We start from the raw sequence: 18,754 nt of genomic DNA on the forward strand, positions 1-18,754 counted from the left end.
AACCAAGCACATGCACACACACACACACACACACGCGCACATGCACACATATATAAAATCCAAATGTGTGTATATATATATATGTGTGTGTGTGTGTGTTTGAATTTTGCAGTGTTAATTAGCTTGAGACAGATCAAGAGATCAATAAAATGTATCACTGGTCTTCTGGACTCTGCATGCTGCAGAGCTTATTGATGCTTATACACATATATTTTTCAACATGCAAATAATTACAGTATTTTTGACCAAGTAAATGCAAAATTATCTCTGGAAGCAATACTATCTTAAAGTTGAGCTTTAAAATGCCAGATGCACCTATCAGCTTTAATTCTGTCTCCTAACAATGAATAAGTGATATCAAGATACAATTTTATTTGCACTGTGGAATTATATTATTTAAGATGTACTTCAGACTGTGGCTATTGGCTAAATCTTGCTGTTAGTCTCCTTGTCCCCTCACCTTGTTAGGATACCATCCATGCCAGCTGCACTGCCAGCTTCCAGGAATTTTTTAATGACAGGGTGGCTAATGTCTTTCCTGCTGCCCAGTTGGACAGTCTTTCAAACTAAAGTACTTTTGAGGTCAGAACTGTTAGAAGGATATTAAATATCTATATAGCTTTCTTTTCATAATCAATAGAACTTTTTTTTTTATTGAGCTTATCTACACTATACTTTTAATCAGCAAACATGACAAAGCTCGCTCTGAGCCAACGCAGAAAACGGGGGCAGCTGGCCTTTTAGAGTTCCTCCTTTGTGCCTTCTGCTACTGCTTTTATCATCCTCCTGCTAGGGCCAGGTGCTAGCATGGCCCTCGCAAAACCTTCAAGCCATGCTGGGAAGAAGAGGGCTAGCAGGGAAGGAAACAATGGGGAGAAAAAAACAGCAGAGTCAAGGGTGATTGATTGAATGCGGTGGAAGAGGACTCACAGGCACCAGGGAGAAGTGGATAAGAGACAGAAAACATGGAGATGGCATCCTCTGGAGGGAGTGAGGGGAGGAGATAGAAGTGTATAGATGAAATTCAACTGTGTGTGTTTTTCAAAAGCTGGAGCTATCAACTTCATTGCTATGGTTTCCAAGCATGAATAAAATCTCATCTCTCAGATGAGAATTTAGGATCTACACAGCAAAAACTACTGGGGAGTTATGCTAAAATGGCATATTGACTTCACTTTGTAGCAACCACCTATCATTTCTTCATCTGCTATGCTGATTATTTACACTGCTTGAACTGATTCACTGTTTTTTCTGTAACTGCCATCCAACATGAAGCAAACACAAACCTATCAGTGATAGCTTTGTCTGTCTCTATTTAAGAACCATTTATTCAGTTCCTGCAATTTGAGTTTTGGAGACAAGCCTGCGGGTTCCAGATACTACAGTGTTAGCAAAGTACTTTAGAGGGTTTTTTAGGTTAAACTTAGATATGTTGACAGAGCATATATCTTTTCTGCTCCTCAAAGAATTCAACTTATAAAGGACATCCAGTTTGTCAGCTAGGTATAACCATGTTTCAGTATTAGCTCTTGCATTAAGACTCTGAGAAAAACAGCACCTCAGTCTTCTCAGCTGTTCTTAAGAGTCTCTGTCTTTGACTGTGTGTGAGGCAGTAGTAAGTACAATTGAAATATGTGCTTTAAAGTTTGGGGGGGGGGGGTTTAGCTATGGCCTATGAAGAGTGATATGAAAGAATACAGAAGTATGTGATCAGCATTCTGTAGGGCAAGCCAGCCACTCATTGGTATGATTGCACAGGAAGGATTCATGAAGTTCAATAAAACTTTTTTAGGTAGGACATAGGAACTACTCCTCAGGGGTTCTCTGAACCACCAAAGAAGTATCATCTATGGACTTTCAGTCTCTGAGACATGATGATACAGTCAGATCTCATGACCTTTTAGGATGATATGACCTTGTAGGATGATGTTTTGAAGGGAATCTGTGCGTGCAGTGTGTCGCTGGTATGAATTTATTGATGGGAGGGGGAAATTGCAGGCGTTTAAGCTGTTCAGCCAAAGCAGAGCACAACTTCCCAGCTTTCCTCTCCCTGGCAGATCAGTTCATTCAATTAATGCATGTTCAGTATTGCTATGCTGTTAAGTTGCGTGCAGTTAAGTTGCTTTTTCAATTAAGTGTTGACCACTTAGAAAAGTAAAATGCATTAACCCACTAAAATGTTTTCCAGTACAGTCTGACTTCAGTAATGCCCTTAAGTTTACATGAAAGTAACAAAACCTTCCTAGACTATATCTACCTTATTTGGTTACACAATTGTAAGTACTGAAGTAGAATAACTTACTGCTGTTTGATGTTTAATAGGTATTTGTGTGCAGATTACGTTTTGGGGAGTGAAAGTTTGGTCACAGTAAGAAAAGCAACTGAAGGATGCAACGTAAAGTCTATCTTCTGCTTTAAATTCTATGTGCTACTTCCCAATTTCTGATAACCTTCCTGATTTCTCAGTTATTGCCCCAAATTGTTGCTCTGATGCCATTCTCCCATTGTTTTTAGCAAGCAGCAGCTCTGCTCCTGGGCTTGGCCTCCCAGGACTGCACATACCCTGTGCGTACAGGCGCTGCACACGCCTCCCACGCACCCCTTCCTCCTACCACCGTAGGCCCCGCAGAGCATTTATATCCATTATTATCAATTATTCCCGTTATGGTAATTGATAATTATCAATGTAACGCAACACGACTGCTGAACTCGGCGTAAGCTATCCCTGTCGGACTCGTGCGAAGGCCGAGACTGACAACTCGGCGGTGATTTCTGCACCTCCTGCCAGGCCGTGCCGGTTTGACCAAAACAGGCTACTTCGACGGCGTGGGTGGGTGAAGCTCGGCGGTGGTGGCCACGCCGCTCCCGCCCTTTCCCCTACACTACAACTCCCAGCATGCACCTCGCCCCGCCCGCCCCAGCCGCGCGTGGGCTCCGGCAGCGCGCGGCACGCTGGGACGTGTAGTCCACAGGGCAGGGCGGGCGCTGCGCGCACGCCTCCCCCGCCGTTTCTCTCCGCGGCGGCGGGGCCGGCCGGGCTCCCGGTGAGGCGGCGACGAGGCTACACCCTGCCTCTGTGCCCGGCGCTGCTCGCTCCTTCCGCGCCGCCGTCGTGATGCTCGAGTCCATCCGTGTCACCGGTGAGTACCGCCCGTTGCCAACGGCCGCGGCCTGAGGCAGGGCCGCCCGGCTCGCCCAGCCCCGCACCGGCCGTGGGGCTAGGCGCGATCCCCCGCCCCGGAGCCGCCGGGACTGTACCCGCTGCTAAAGAGGCGATTAAAAGGGAGTGAGACAGCATTCACCCCCTCCCTGCGCTTCCCCCTCCAAACGGGTTTTACCTGTACGCTGGCATTTTTGCCCCGGGGTCGCCTCCCCTTCCCGTGAAATTGCGGAGTGCGAGTATAACGGCTCGCAGCGTTTTGATGGAAGAGCTGAGAGGGGACTGATACAAGATGCAAACGGGAATGCTCATAAAAATATGACTAATAATAGCTAGTGTTTTCCCCACCTCTTTGCCATATTTTGAGAGAACTGTACAAATCTTCTTGTATTATATATAACTGTTTGTTTCATATATTACATATAACTGTAGGACTATAATGCATAATAATTTTGTATGTTATCAGAAACTTTTGTATGTCCTGTATATATGCTGTACGTGGGAATACGTGCATGTGGCATATAAAATTGCTGCTGCGAAACTATTTTTCCCCTCAGTTGTTTTGCTTGTTTAAAATAGTCATTTGATATATTATGCCTTCGACAGCTCCAAGCCAATGTTGTTTTGTCATGGTGACATCTGTCTAGAAGAGATCTGATGGAGATGACTTAGTGTACTCTCACAATCCTTATTAAGATTTCTTATACATGTAGATACTCTCTTCCTGGGTAATTTATATGCGATTCCATGTGTGTGTGGATGTTATTAGGTGTTAGTTCTGGTATATGCTAAGGGCAGTAGAAATAAAGTTCACAGAACTAGGTGAAGCCTTCCCTAGGGATGTACAGCAGGAACTGTAATCTTAAAGGATTCAGATTTATTAAAAGGAAGGATATTTGTTTTGGGTCCAGGCTGTGCGGTCAGATATTCCTGGACAAAAACCTGCGCTGCAGTAGAGCAAGCTGGAGTTCTGCTTGGGTGGAAGTTTCAGCCTGTGCGGTCTGTAAGACTGCTGTTTTGTGGTTATATCCTGAGTCTACAAAGTCAATGGGAGTTTGTTACTTGATTTCATTAGGGCCAAGACTTCACTTTTACTAATTATTACGATGCTCATATATCATTTAATTTGGACATCCTGAATTTGGAGCTAATTATGTCATATTTCAGAAAGATGCATGGAAGAAACTGCTTGCAACCCAGCTTATATTTTTTTACGGTAGGAAGCATATGTCTTGAGTATCATTTGGATTTCAAAGAAAAAACAAACTGCACAGTCCAAAAATCATGCTGATTGATATAATTATACCAGCATTTTAAACAATCAGTCTTGTAAATGCTGGGTTTATCAGAGAGTTGTATACAAACACTGGCACCTTATGAATCAGACAAGTTTTTTCATAGTTGAAACTTGCCCTTGGTTTTGGAGCACAAAATTAAAGTTGAATGACAGGTGTTTTATTACAGGAAGAAAACAGGTAGACCTTTTGGAAAAGAAAAAAAAAAAGTTACATTTCAAAGTTTCCAGTGTGATAGGTCTCTATTTAATAAATATTCTTACTGTGAAAACCAGGAAATAGCTCAGTGCTAGTGTTTTTACAGGAGCTCACAGGGTAATTCTACAACTAAACCATTTTCAGTCATTATAGACAGAGCTGCCAGTGCTGTCCAATTCAGGTTGTCTGGCACTTTTTATTCAAAACTCATGAGTGTTTGCAAATGTTAAAAGTATTTATAATGGTAAGGTAATATACTACGAGATCAGCTGGTCAGCTTCTGTTACTCCACAAACATAAGCCTGTAGTACTTGAGAGACAATTCATACACAGCCCTCTCTCTAGCCAGGTTTGTTGCAAAATGTTGTTTCTGTGGCCCTCTGCACCCACAAATCATACAGTCTGGAGCTAGTGAACAACTACATTTAATTGTTAGTCTATTCATATTACCTGCATATTGAAGATAAATTTCTTTGTAACATAACTGTACATTTGCAAAATATGTAAATGGAAGAGTCTTGACACATCCTTTATTTTCTTCTCATTTTTCAGTTTCAGACTTCACTATTTTCTTCTTGCTTGTAGACAGATCACATTAAATTATTTTCTGCAGATTTGAAAATCCAAATCATGGTATTGGAAGTTTTTTTTCCCCCTGATTTTGAATAGAAAAAAAAAATCAAGTGTATTCTAAAACGATAACACTAAACTGAAAAACAAAAGCAGTGGTTCAGATTATATTCCTACAGTAGGAGGAAATTCTCCAAGAAATCCTTGCTAAGTGCTGTAAGAATCATATCTGCCGTTTGGAAAGGATTTGTCCACTATGCAGAAAAGGTCATATCACCTGAGTGACAGCTGGTCAGAAACCACAAGAGCTCTCTACATTTTTAGAGCAGGGCTAGTTGGGCAGCGAGAGACCTACACACACAAATATCTAGTCACCTTACGCCACCTACGGAACAAGTATTTAAGAAGCTGCTTGGATAGTACTTACCCACAAGTGGCCTAAAAGAAGAAATTTTTTCCACAGCATTCACCAAAATCTGGGGAAAATTCTAAGATTGGGCTCTTACTAAACATATTACTAACATAATAAAATTAGTTAAATACATCAGTTTCTGAAAGACAGAAACCTGTATGTTCCTGAACTTAATATAAATTTTAACAGGTATGCTTTCTAACTGATAACCTCTGACAAGATTTGGTAGTTTCTGTGGTGCTACAAAATCCAAAGCTAGCAACTGGGTAAGGACAGTGCAACTCAGACATGCAAAATATTTTGCTGATGGAGAATTATGATGAGATTTGCAGTCCCCACATATCCTTTCTGTCAGTCTTGGGGTACATTCCTTCTCCAGTACCACAGAGACACAGAAATAGCTGCATGTACATGAATGAAGTTGCCCAGGGGTAAAAACTCCCAGTAGTGACAACAAAATCAAGCTTGTGGTATTTTGTATAATTTTGTGACATGCAGTGTAATTGTATCTACAGTATGGAGTAAGCCAAGTATTGTCAACTCCAGCAGATTTCTTGAAAGTGATGGGATTTTGGCTGGAGCTGCTCTTGCTCTGATGTGAGATCCTTTAGGCAGACAGGAGGGGAGTTGCCCCTGACTGGCTGTCTGCCCTGCTAACCTGCCTCATGGGATAGCAGAAACCAAACGCGGCTGCTCCAAAGAGGGGCAGAGCTCTACATTGGCCCAAGACACTCAGACCGCATTTCCACTGAACAGGAGGGTGAAAAAGAGGAGAAGGGTTTCTCTCCTTCAGTACCCATTTGTGTCAAAATGGGGGCAGGCAGCTCTTCTGCCTCTTCCTGATTATTTCTACATCATTGCCTGCCCCTCCTAAATCTGGCAGATCACTTGGTGTCATAACTTATCAGTGTCTCTGGAACCTATGTTTTTATTGTTGTGCTGTTGCAGAGAGGAGCAAGATGTAAATAAATGGAAGCAAACAGGCTGGGGCAGTCTTCTAGGACAGACTAGGGTAGTTTTTGTTGTTGTTGAAGGACTTATGGCTTTGTGACTTCCGAGTGTTTGGAAGTGAGATCAATGGAGAAAATCTGGTTTTGTGCGTAAATTACAATTTTTAGAGAGATTCTCAAAGGCAACTAGAGGCTGGGGCCAATGTTCTTTGACTGTTGTTTTCTGCTGTAAAGATTGAAATGTGTAAAGACAGGAAAATTAGACTTGTACTTCTCTGAAGAGCTGTACTCTTTCCCTCCACGTGTGGATGAGATGTGAAAGATAAAACCTACATGATAGTGTGATAATACAAGATAGGCCTATGCCTTAGTACAGTGATTTTCAGCTTGCCTTTTGAAGACCTTTTAGAAAGAGTCTGTTGACATCTCTCCTATTATCATACTTGACAAGCTGGAAATTACTGCCAGCCAATTTGTGTAATTAATGTGGACTGATAATCTGTTGGCTGATTGTCTAGTGCACAGCAGTATGATACTGTCGGAGTGGGAGATGGACCCGGAGTAACGACGGAGTCTCAATGTGAGTATGATCGTTCTCCCTTTATTCAAGCTTTTACAGAGTATATATAGACAGGCGATAGAGCATGTGCTAGCAACAGCTATATGATTGGTTTATAGTCTCTGTTCACGCGCCTAAAGCCGATATATGATTGGTGCAAGGTTGCTGTTCATGTGGAGGGGTCTGTCGGCACCCTCCTTGACTTGTTTACCACTACTTGCCTTCCCCCGTCTGTAACGGTCTAGGAATGTTCAAGGACAGCTCGCATACACATGAGGCCCTCCCTCCATCGTGAAGGCAGGATTGCTCACTTCTAAGAGATAATGCCCCTTTTCGCTTAACCATTCTTCCACATGATACATCAGCACTTTTTAGAACACAAGTGTATGTTTTCAAACATAGGCTTTTGGATGAATAGGTTTTTTTATATCAGGACTACTAAAACTCCATTTCAATCAGCAAGCATTACTAATCTCAGGAAGCTTAAATACTGTTTAGTAAACTGAGTTTCCTAGAAGCCAACATACTTTTGGTTTGGTTAATGCTCTATGGCTATAGTCTGTGAGCGGATCTAAAGTGACTTAGGGTAAACCTTTCTGCCATATACATCCACATATTGCATACCTCAGCAAACATCCTTCCTTGGCTCTTATTTTGGAAAGAGAGACATTTTTGCAATTAGAAATTAAGCAATGCAAAACAAAAGAGTGACTTCTTACTCATGATTTAATTTTGTTAATTCAAAAGTAAGTTCTGAATGAATGCAAAACTTATGACTTAGAGGGCTTGGGTTTCTGTCTTAAATATTCCCTGTGCAGGAGATGCCAAATTAAAAAAAAAAAGAAAAGAAAACACTCAAAAAGCAGCTTACCCCAGCCAGCAGTTGATTGATTTGCATTTTCAGCATTCTCTCTGCAGGAGATAAAGCTAAGGATGTTTAAACGAGGATCAAGATTAGCTTTGTCATTTATTCAGGCTTGGTGCCTTGAGTTTATCTTTGCTTCATGCAGATTCATTATATGTAATAGGAGATTCATCCTCATATAGCACTTCAGGCCTATATACCACTTATGGTCCTCTTCAGTTTAACTTTGAATAATTAAGTGGTATTTAAATAGCACTGCAGCTTACAGAGATTTTTGTGATTGCTTGGCACCTCTTTTTAGTTTAAGCCCTTACTAACATTGATGCTGATCTTAATGGTAGATTCACATGGGAATGCAGGAAAGGGCCCATAGTTTGCGACTTAGCAATTGGAAGAGTAAGTACATTGAAATTCCAAATGCATTGGGAATTATTTTAAAAAAGCTATTTTCTTTTGGAAAGGGTGAAGTCAGTCCCACCTAATCCATTGACGGTTGGAGTGAGCAAAAGGGAGGGAAATAAAGAGTGAATGTGAAGTAGGGTTAGGAAGGACTCCATAGCTAGTGATATGGCTGTATTAGTGGAAAAATTAAGGAACAAAGTTAAAGCAGACAGCATCAAAAGAGGGGAAAGAGCGGTGGAGGTACCTTCTTCAGCAAGAGGATAGGAGGTAAAAAGGAGAATGTCTGTAGAGGGAGACATGTCACTTTTTAAATATCCTAAGGGAATAACAGCTCATCAACTTCAGTAAAATTAATAGTGTGGGGGAATTAAGACTACAGAAGGGAAAGAAAAAGAAACATCCAGTTCTATGAGCAGTTTAAACTGGAACTGCTGAAAACAGAGGTGGTCCCACTTGTCCTTGGCCACTGATTGCCACCTCTGGCTGAGTTAGTTTCAGGTTGGATCCGTTTCCCAGTTTGGTTCGCAGCTGAACACGTGGCTGCACAAATATTTGGTGCCCTCACAGAAGTGTGGGGCAAGAGGAAACCCAGGGAGGAACCAGCAGTCAGATGGCACAAGTGTGGGAATACCTGTCAGCAACAGCACCACTTTATGCTGTTTTAAGCAGCTCACAAGTCTGTTGTACCTAAGTTAGAGGCAATTTAGTGCAGGCAGTTTATATATTTTATACATCTTGCACTTGCCATCTAATGGTTCTAATCACACACAAGTTGAGCCAGTAACCCATCTGTAAAAGATCTGCAATGTAGAGTCTTTTGTCCCCAGAAGATATTGTTATAACGGTGTTTACCCTGTTAACAGCTACAAATAACGCTGATCTTAATATTTGCAGAAGTGACACACATTTGAGGCACAAATGGCATATACTGTGCCACTTAGAAGCAGCAATTGAAGTGTACCACCCTCTGCAAACATGGAGACAAAAGATTAGTCCATTGGATTTTGTCTCACTTGCTAAAGTCACTGATGAAATGGGAAGTGTGGCACTTCCACTAGCACAAGAGAGGAGGCTCAAACTTGCCATTTGTGCAGCCAAACATCTGTCAAAGGAAAGGTCTAGTGCAAACAATAGCACTTAAGAACATTATATGGATTTGGGAACAATTCCTTGGAGGCTTTTAGAGCCATCAAGAGTTGTGTTTGACAGCCTAAGACAAATATCCTGCTTGCACATTAAGTTTTGGAAGGAGAAAGGTAGCTATGTTTTGAACAAGCCTACAGCAATTTCAGACTGTAAGATGCCTTCATCTGAATAAGTTCTCAACAACAAGCAACTCTTCACTTGGCTTGGGAATGAACAGCTAAGAATTTTTTTCTTTTTCATCTGTATGGAGAACTCCATGGGAAAACAGGAGAAATCAAGTGATCTTTTCCTGCCTCTCACTGAGGCAGCAGGCAGATCACGCATTGTTTTTTGCGGCAATTTCCAACATCAAGAATATCTGAAACAGCAGGTGATTGGACATGATACATCCTTCAAGATATGGTACATACTAAGATCAAGGGTGAGATACATAGCTGTCTGTAACACAGGATAAGTAAAATATCATTTATTTTTAATCAGTATTAGTCACCACAACAAACATACTAGAATAATAACTTTAAGAGTTTGGTGCTGCTTTGCAAAATGGCTTTGACATTGCCTCAGATATTTTGTTTCTAGTTCATTTTGTAAAATAGTGAAGTTCACATTGCTAATCAAGGATTTAGAACTGCAGTTACATGATCTTTGTGGAAACTATGGGAAGTATTATCTGATATAATCTTTAAAATCTGCTAGATTATCTGTTGATTCTAGGCTTCCAGCACCAATGTACTTCAAACAGTGTCCATGTTTAGTTGAGAGAAGACTAAAGACAGCCATGCTTTGTTTGGCAGCTGATAAATAGTTTGCCACTAGGTGGCATGTATAAAGGTAACTGCAGATTTGGGGACAATTTTTTTTTTGTCTATTGACCACATGCATCTGAAAACCTACCACTGAGTGTGCAGTACTCAACTGTTCATGGTACTTGCAGGAGGATTCTGACCTGTGGTATTCAGAAACAGGTACAGATTCAGAAACAGATGATGTATTTATTATGTATTATTATTGGCTGACAGTACTACTTTGCTCTGAGAGCTTATTGGCATGAATTCTTTTGTATTGGATTGACATGAGAGTTTGGGGGGGGTTAAGGTGATTTTGAGTTTTTTCTTCAAATTTTATTCCTGTTTTCTTCTTCTTTCTTAAATACACTTGTGCTATTAATTCACTTAAGTCCCTGTGCAGTGGCAGTTTAAGACTTTTCTGCTCTCTGTGGTTGTTAAGAATTGGTTAATAAAGAAGGTGAAGTGTTACCACCATTAGAATTAGATTGTTGTCCAACTTCCATATTTTAAGTGGCACCTAAACTTACACCTTCAGTTTTGTCTGCACAAGACAAATCACTCGCTCAGAAATTTGTATATTCCCATGTTTAGATATTCTAAAAACCTGCTTTTTGTTTACCTTTCTTAAAGGGCAGGATACTTGCACTGTCATATTTAGTGCAGGCCTGAAACCAGTCTGAAACACCTGCCAAGAAAGATGTGAGAGCAGTTGTCCTATTCTGTGGTCCAAAAACCACCATTGATCATGTAGCAGCTGTTTGTAGATGAGCGCGCACATAGGTGAATGCCCACTGCAGAACAGCCCAACTGCATGTTTGATGCCATTTTCGTTGCGATGGAAGTTGTGGTTGCTCACCACTGCAGTACCTGCTAAAGCAAGGTAAGCCAGGTAGGCAGGCTGTCATGTACCTGATGGCAGTGATCCGGTGGAATTTGAACAGGAAGGCCGAGGAGTTCATTCCTCTGCCAGACATAGAAAGAAGATTCTCAAACTCACTGTGAAACAAAACAGATCTTATATCAGGTATGCATGTTTTAGTAGAGGAGAATAGCCTAATGCTTCTATCTTTCTAGTGCATTTCTTGTCATACATTCATGCAAACAGGAGCTCAGTCTTTTTGCTGTTTAAACACCACCTTCAGGAGAATTGAAGAACACAAATTTACATGGAACTGACAGTTTTGAAGGCATGAAATGCTTCGTTACGGTGCTTATTTTGGGAGCAAAATGATTTTCCTGTGAAAATAAAGCTGAAATTAAACTACAATTGATTTATTTTCCTTGGAGGCATTTAATGAACTCTTTTTAATGTTCCATTCAGGATGTAATTACTGCGTGTAAAGTAATTACAGCTCAGCTATATATAACTGTGGGCTGAAGCTAGAATCCCCTTTGGGGGCTTTTAATCAATCTCTGGCCATATCTCCTGTTCTGTGAATTCCTTTGTTTTAGAGGCAGAAGTATAAAGCATTTCTCTGTGGCAGGATTTATTTATGCCATCACTTTCAGCTCACCTAGAGTTCCAGCAGCTAGTTAGTGGGAGAAGGGGGAGGTTAGGACTGGTGAATAGAGGTCAGTTCTCTCTGAGAAGTCATCACAAATGTTGAATACAGTTTTATCCTCAGTGACTTTCACGTGCAGCCACTCTGCACCAGGGACCTGTCATCCTGGAAGTCTATCCCAGGGATCAGAGCAAGAGAGGAGAGTTCCTTCACTAAAGGAAGCTTGTTTGCTTCTTGCATTCAGTTTAGTTTATGGTGTTTCTTCTCAAGTATTTTCTTTAAACCAGCTGTTACCATAGAACTTTGAATAAATGCAATGGCAGTGTGGTTTAAGATTGCAGAGATGCATTTGTAACTAACTGATCTCTTCTGTTTCCCTCTTTCTCTCCCTCCCCCTTTTTAAAATATAACTTTCTCTCTGTATTAAGGTAGAACTGCAAAACACTGAAGCCCTTTAAACTCACTCTACTATTTCTACAGTGTTGCAAATTGTTCAGTGGCTACGTCATTCTAGATGCCCTCATCCTTCCTGAGAGCAAGTTCTGTGAATCAGATTTTACAGATGAGGCCACACCAGACTACATATATCCCAGTACAGATCCCTATGGAATTTCACTCCCAGTACAGCCCATGTATTTCTACACTGTTTCCTAGTTTTTAAGCTATCCTTTATCCATGCAGAGGCCTTCCTTGAATGATAAAGATCAGTCAGGTCTTGCTTGAAACTAAAAGTTTATATGTTAATGTGACAGTATGCATTTATAAAGCCATGCATAGGAATCTCATTTTAAGCAAGTTAGTTCTTGGCTGCAAACTGAGTGCACTCGGGGAAGTTATGCATCTACACATGGAGTTGCAAACATAGCATACTTGTTTAGCTGGATCTTACAAGCCCAATCTAATTTGGTTAAAGCTGATGTACACACAAACACACGCTATTCTTCCATATGTCTGAAAGTCAAGACTGCGTTAACCGCAGTCATGCCAAGTTATTTCTAGTCAAGTTCTGTGTTTCGTTTATTTTGGTGTTTGGGGATCTTAAGGTTTATATTGCTGTATGAAACAACAGATTTGTTTCTGGCTTTTTCTTTTTTAATGCAGAAGAACTTCACTGGCCTAAGCAAGAGCTCTCTAAGAAATCAGTCCTGAGTCCAGAAGAACATAAGCTGAACATTAATAATGAAAACAGTCTCCAGCACCTGTCTACTGGGATTCTTAAGGACATTTTCACAACAGGAACCAGTAGCTACAATGTCCTTTTGCAGAGCAAAGAAGAGAAAAAACACCAGGCTCAAAAGCAGTCATCTGCTCATCATAAGAAACATAGAAAAGCCGCAAAGTGTTCTGCCACCTTGCGAAGCAGTGAGCATCGCAAAATCAAAGTCCCACTGCCTTTGTTCAGCAGTGGGTGGTACTGCACAAACCGACAGCCTTCCATCTTTGTCACTAGCCCGGTGTCTAGCAGCATGAAGTTTACAAACAGTATTTCAGTTGCAGGGAACAGCATAGGACTGCCTCCTCGACCCAGAAGTAGAACTAAGAGGCATTTTAATCAAACAAAGCCAAAACAATCCCAGTTGTCAAAAAGCCATGGAAAAGAGGGAGATGTCTCTGGCCAAAAACTCTGTTTACTAACTGCCATCAAGCCTTCCAATGTGGAGAAAGAGAAGGTGAAGTTCTTCAAGTCAGATTTCACATACAATCCTCAATTTGAATATGCAAACCCTGCACTGCCAAATGTGTTAGCTAAGCATAGCCAAGCATCTGACAGATTTCTTAAGCAGGTACGGCTTCTGTTTTTTTCCCTCCCCCTCTCCCCACTGATTACTTTAGTATTTTTTCCATGCTTATAGAGATGATATTTGGCTTTATTTGTAGCAGGTGCAAAACTATTCCTTCTTATCTTTCTCACATACTATTTAAAAAATACATTAATGATGATAGGACAACAGCAGAATTGAAAGAATTTTTCTGATAAAGAAAGTGAAAGCCTTCCTAATGTTTACAGTCTTTTGGAGGATAAAGGCATAGTTTCTCATAACTGTGTTTACCTGAAACATAATTTAATGCAAGAAAGCTTCTGAGGCAATGAAGCAGAGTCCAATATAGGAAAAATACAGTGCATAAATAGGCTTTAGTGAATAGAAAAAAAGCAAAATAGAAATCCTGCCAATCCTCTTAGTGACACAGGGATTTGTTGCGGGGGGGGGGTGGTGTCACGAAAGGAGTGATGCACTTCACTCGTAAGAGGGAAGCAGCACTACGTTTATTGTAGTAAGACAGCGACTTAACAAAGTTCAATCGTAAATAAGAACAATTTAGTGAGGTTCAACTGGCAAGGTTCACTCAGTTATTTACTGCATGAAGGACAGGGTCAGATGCATGTGCAACAGAGACCCTCCCGTTGAGTCATGAGGTTCAGACTGGACCCCCTTGCTTTCTAAACTCCTTCGGAGAGGAGCCTAGGTGTGGCTGGATCCAGTCCTAGTCTCAGACTTGGTCAACGGTTTATGTCTAAGGGGTTATGTGCACAGTTAGTCAGAGATATAACTCAGCAAAGTTTCATGAAGTTCGCAGAAGTTCAGCATGCTATTAATCACTTACCGAGGATCTGTCACGGATAAGGAATCTCGAGGAGTAACCTTGAGAAGCGTCCCTGCTCAAGGGGAGGTTCTGCAGTGCAGCCTGCTGCCGTGCAGGAGAGCTCAATGGGCCCTGGGCTGCCCCCTGATTATGGGGGGGAGATGATTGACTCACAGTCATATTTGCATGCTAGATGGGCCTTAGTTGGCACATGCTCAACCAGCCCCTACATACGTGCTGTTTACAGGGAGGTCAGGTTGAGGGGGAGAGAGCACATCAGTGGAGGGGAAAGGAGCACACCGTCACACTCCACCCCGTGACTATAGTCAATCTATCTCACCATTCACAGAGTGGTGGTACAGTCACCTCTTGCCTCTGTGCCATAAATAGCATGTTGATAAGTGATGCACTTACAGGTCCATGGCAAGTAAACAGCATGAAATATTGCTATTACTTACATACTAACTCATATGTTTTGGGTGGTGAAACACAGATTATGTGTTTCATTATATACCAGACCCTTATATACAATATAATTATAAGTGATAGACATAATAACAGTAGAATCAGTAAAAACACAATTGGATGAAGCATGTGATTAAACATTCCCATCGCTGTCAGTGACCATCCAAGAAGAGTTTCCCACCAAGGATGTTCTCCATCCTTTTTCACTCTTTCCAGAACATGGTGTATCTCTTCTGCATCATGATGCACCATGATCAGAGTCTTTTGTCTGTTGTCTTAAGTGCATTTCAGCAGTCTATGTAGGTCATCATGTCGTAGCAGATTTTTCACTAACGTAAGATTCATGCCAATGGGGGTAGGCAATAAGTCTTGATTCAGTGTATAATTAGATTGTAACAATTGATAAGACATAGCAGGAGCAGAATAATTAAAGTCACATCCAATAATTTCAGTGAAACTGCAAACACAAATATTGGAATAGTTGCTCGTATCTATAGGGATGTTATCTGCAAGTATAGAATCACAAAGGGTTCTCATGCAAACACATCCTTTTCCAAGGTAGACAAGTACAGTTGCAGGGGTTTCATCCAGATGTATTTCAAAATGACAAACATTCTGTTCAGTATCAAGACAAACATCTTGGGCTTTGATGGTTTTATTGTCACAAATAAAGCCTTGTTTTTCCTGTACAATACATGCATTAACATCAATAGTTTGCCATTTGTTTCCATTTCGCTGGGCCCACACTCTGTGTCCTATCGGATAGAGTATAGTGCCATTGTGATTTAATCCCAGTGCAATGATTGGGTATATGGTGTATACCGAAGCATTGCGCATTGTTAAGACAAAAGCCATAGCCTTATTGTTGATAGGGTCATAAGTGAAATTGACTAAATGCCACCAAGATTGAAATTCCCCTTCAAATTTGGTTGCGTTATCCCAAATTACCTTTCGAATTTCAGTGGGTAAGGTTCTGTCCTCACCCTCTCTTATAATTGCCGCTACCATAGATTGCATCCACAGTTGAGCTTGGATACAACTAACAGCTAGAGAAACATTATATTGGGCCACATCGAGTGCATTTACAATTAATTGGTACCTAAGCTCAGTAATGCTGATCTTAAATTCAAATGATAGCCCCACCCTGTGATGAACCCAGAGACAAACCACAAAAACTAGCTGGACTATTGTAAAATTGTACCAACAGTCCAATTTTTCCATGGCACAGTTTTCCCTCTGCTTTGTCCCTGTTTTTACTTCAGTTGCATAGATTTGGATTGCCTGCTCGTGAGTGGGTCCATCAATCATTCTGCATCCTATTTTTATGTCGTGTCCTATCTTTCTCAGCAGTTGAGGAAGTTGGTTTGTGCTATGCCAGTTCCATTCATTTTCCGAGTAAATTTCAGTCCCATGCATAACCACTGTTGCCAAGTTTAGGCCTGTGTTTGAATTCAATCCCATGCTCCCTGTGTGTTGCACATGAGCGTGAGACCAAGGCCAATTGGTGATTTCCTTGTTCATAACTAAGTTGATTAGCATCAGCAAAACTTTCAACAGCAGTAGACTTATGTATCTTCCTTTCATCTTGATCTTGTCGGATGCTGCAAAGCAAAAGTAGAATAGATCCATCTCGGCGGGGTCGTCTGGACAGGTTACCCCATTAAAAAGAAGGAAAAATCCATTGTGCACTAATTCTGTGTTTTGCACCATTGTTATTGGTAGCTTCCCATCTATATATTGGTATAATTTCACATCTTGAGGGAGTGAGACTGTCTGTAAAAGTTCAGCAAGTGCAACATGAGTGTGATGATCTTTAATTGCAAAGCGAACAGTAGACATACACTTCTCGCCTGGGAGCTGTAAATTGACCTTGGCAGTTTGGCACACAACACTTGCTCCATCCACACCAGTAATCTTAACTCTTTGCCATCCAGGTCGCACACCCAGCTTCTCGGCATCTTGTTGTGTCAGTATTGAAATTTGTGCTCCCGTATCTATTAGAAACTTTACCAGTTGTCCTTGAAGACCAGCTGGAATCAAAATATATGGGCCATTATTATTTATCCGCTGATAAGCCTCCACCTGCCAGCCCCTACATACGTGCTGTTTACAGGGAGGTCAGGTTGAGGGGGAGAGAGAGCACATCAGTGGAGGGGAAAGGAGCACACGGTCACAGGGGGGCAGAGAGGGGAAGGCAATTGATTGCCTTGAAGTCATGGTTATTGGATAAGCATGTGTTGATTTTACTTGGTTTAATTAACTTTGGAAGAATATTTACATAGCATTAAGCTCAGTCAAACAGCAAATCAGTGCTATGTCCCTGATCCTGACCAAAATTCCGTTCCAGAGATGAATAAAACTATTAAAAAATTTTTTTTAATAATAATATGGTATCATAGCATAGTTTCCATTCTCTGCAAACAACTTGGCTTCCTACCTGTCTGAGTCAAAAAAAATTTTGCTTTGAAATTTGACTTAAGTAACAGAACAGTGTTATCTATATAAGAAACAGTTCTCTTCCCACATTTTTTTAACAAGGTCTTTCTAAACCATTAGGTCTGACAGGGTTTTTTAAACAGAGAATCTGACACTTCAAGTGATACTTAACCTGGGAACAAATCCTGCATTCCACAGGTTTCCCTTCTTTGTGGTATGATTATTTCACTTCAACCCCCCCCCCCCCAAATGCTTGATGCAAAAGATGTCCCAAATTAAGTTACCATGGGTTCTAATGAATGACTCCCAACTTGTGAAGAATCTGACATTTATTTTCAAATCCAACAAAGCATGTAGGCGTTCTTACCCATTAATTCAGTCATTGTATCATAAGGGTGATTCTGCGTTTTCACATTGGAAAAAAAAAAATATATATATATATATTTTTTAAGTAACTCAGTTGCTGGGTTTTCATTAAGAAAATGTTTTCTTTATGAAAACAGAGCACCTGTTTTGTTCTTAGATTTAGCTCCCATTCTTCTAAACAACCAAATAAATCATACTGGCACCAAATAAAATTACTCCTTGACTAGAGCATTTAGCAAGGTTTCCTTTAGTTTTTTTACAGTAGCGTTAACAATATTAATCATAGATTACTGCAAATCAACAACAATAGCTCATTTGTCAAATGAAATTTAATGCAAATTATCCCTTTTGGTATGAGGTAGCAGGGCCTTAAAAATGATTTTATGCATGATGACTTTATGGAACAAGTTTGTCAGTAATTTAACTTCCTTTTGAGGAAAGAGACCACACCTGCATAATGAGTATTCACCCTTTTTAGTAGTGAATAATCCCTTAGCATTATTCTGATTTGTAACTTTAACCTTTTCAAATAAGGGTTTTAATAACAACTTTATAAAAGCAGTTAGGTATTTAATACTCAGTTAAGTATGAAATTTATGAAACCTATCAAGAAGTTGTAAATTCTTTCTTAAGATTTAGTTTAAGTGACAAATTTGTAGCAATAAAAACATTTCTTCAAAGTTCAGCTCCTAAAAAAATATTGAACAAACATCCTGAGCTTCATGCTCAAAATAGCCGCTTTACCACAAGTAACTCCAAGTTCAGCAGATGGCACTCTCTCTCTTTTTTTTTAATCTGCAACTAGCTTTAGAGATTTTCATTTCCACACAAATTTGAATTTCATTTCATGCAAATTTATTATCCAGAAGAAGCAGCATTACCCAATGCAAACTTTTATTCCATAATGTTGTATGAACAGTTTTCTTCAATGATAATTTTTTTTCATTCAGATTTTACTTATGAGGAGAAACATGTAGGTATTTAATAGGAAGTGTTAAGTTCTGAAAAGACAACTTAAATTACGACTATGAAAAAAGTACTCACAGTGTCAAGTAGT

The 18,754-nt window shown here is 40.5% G+C and overlaps 1 protein-coding gene and 1 pseudogene across 2 annotated transcripts in view; one reads left to right on the forward strand and one right to left on the reverse strand.

The window, feature by feature from the left end:
* Window positions 1–3,014: 3,014 nt before the first annotated feature.
* MATCAP2 (microtubule associated tyrosine carboxypeptidase 2) overlaps window positions 3,015–18,754 on the forward strand; it is a 39,230-nt gene continuing 23,490 nt past the window's right edge. For both annotated transcript variants that reach the window (XM_067291255.1, XM_067291256.1), the window contains exons 1-2: window positions 3,015–3,140; window positions 12,949–13,631. In XM_067291255.1, the coding sequence (XP_067147356.1) occupies window positions 3,116–3,140; window positions 12,949–13,631 (708 nt within the window). In that variant the 5' untranslated portion in view covers window positions 3,015–3,115. The remainder of the gene's footprint in view (window positions 3,141–12,948; window positions 13,632–18,754) is intronic.
* On the reverse strand, window positions 14,881–17,714 carry LOC136991435 (uncharacterized; annotated as a pseudogene).

This window comes from Apteryx mantelli, chromosome 2, assembly GCF_036417845.1.
Source record: "Apteryx mantelli isolate bAptMan1 chromosome 2, bAptMan1.hap1, whole genome shotgun sequence".
In the NCBI taxonomy this organism is placed as follows: Eukaryota; Metazoa; Chordata; class Aves; order Apterygiformes; family Apterygidae; genus Apteryx; species Apteryx mantelli.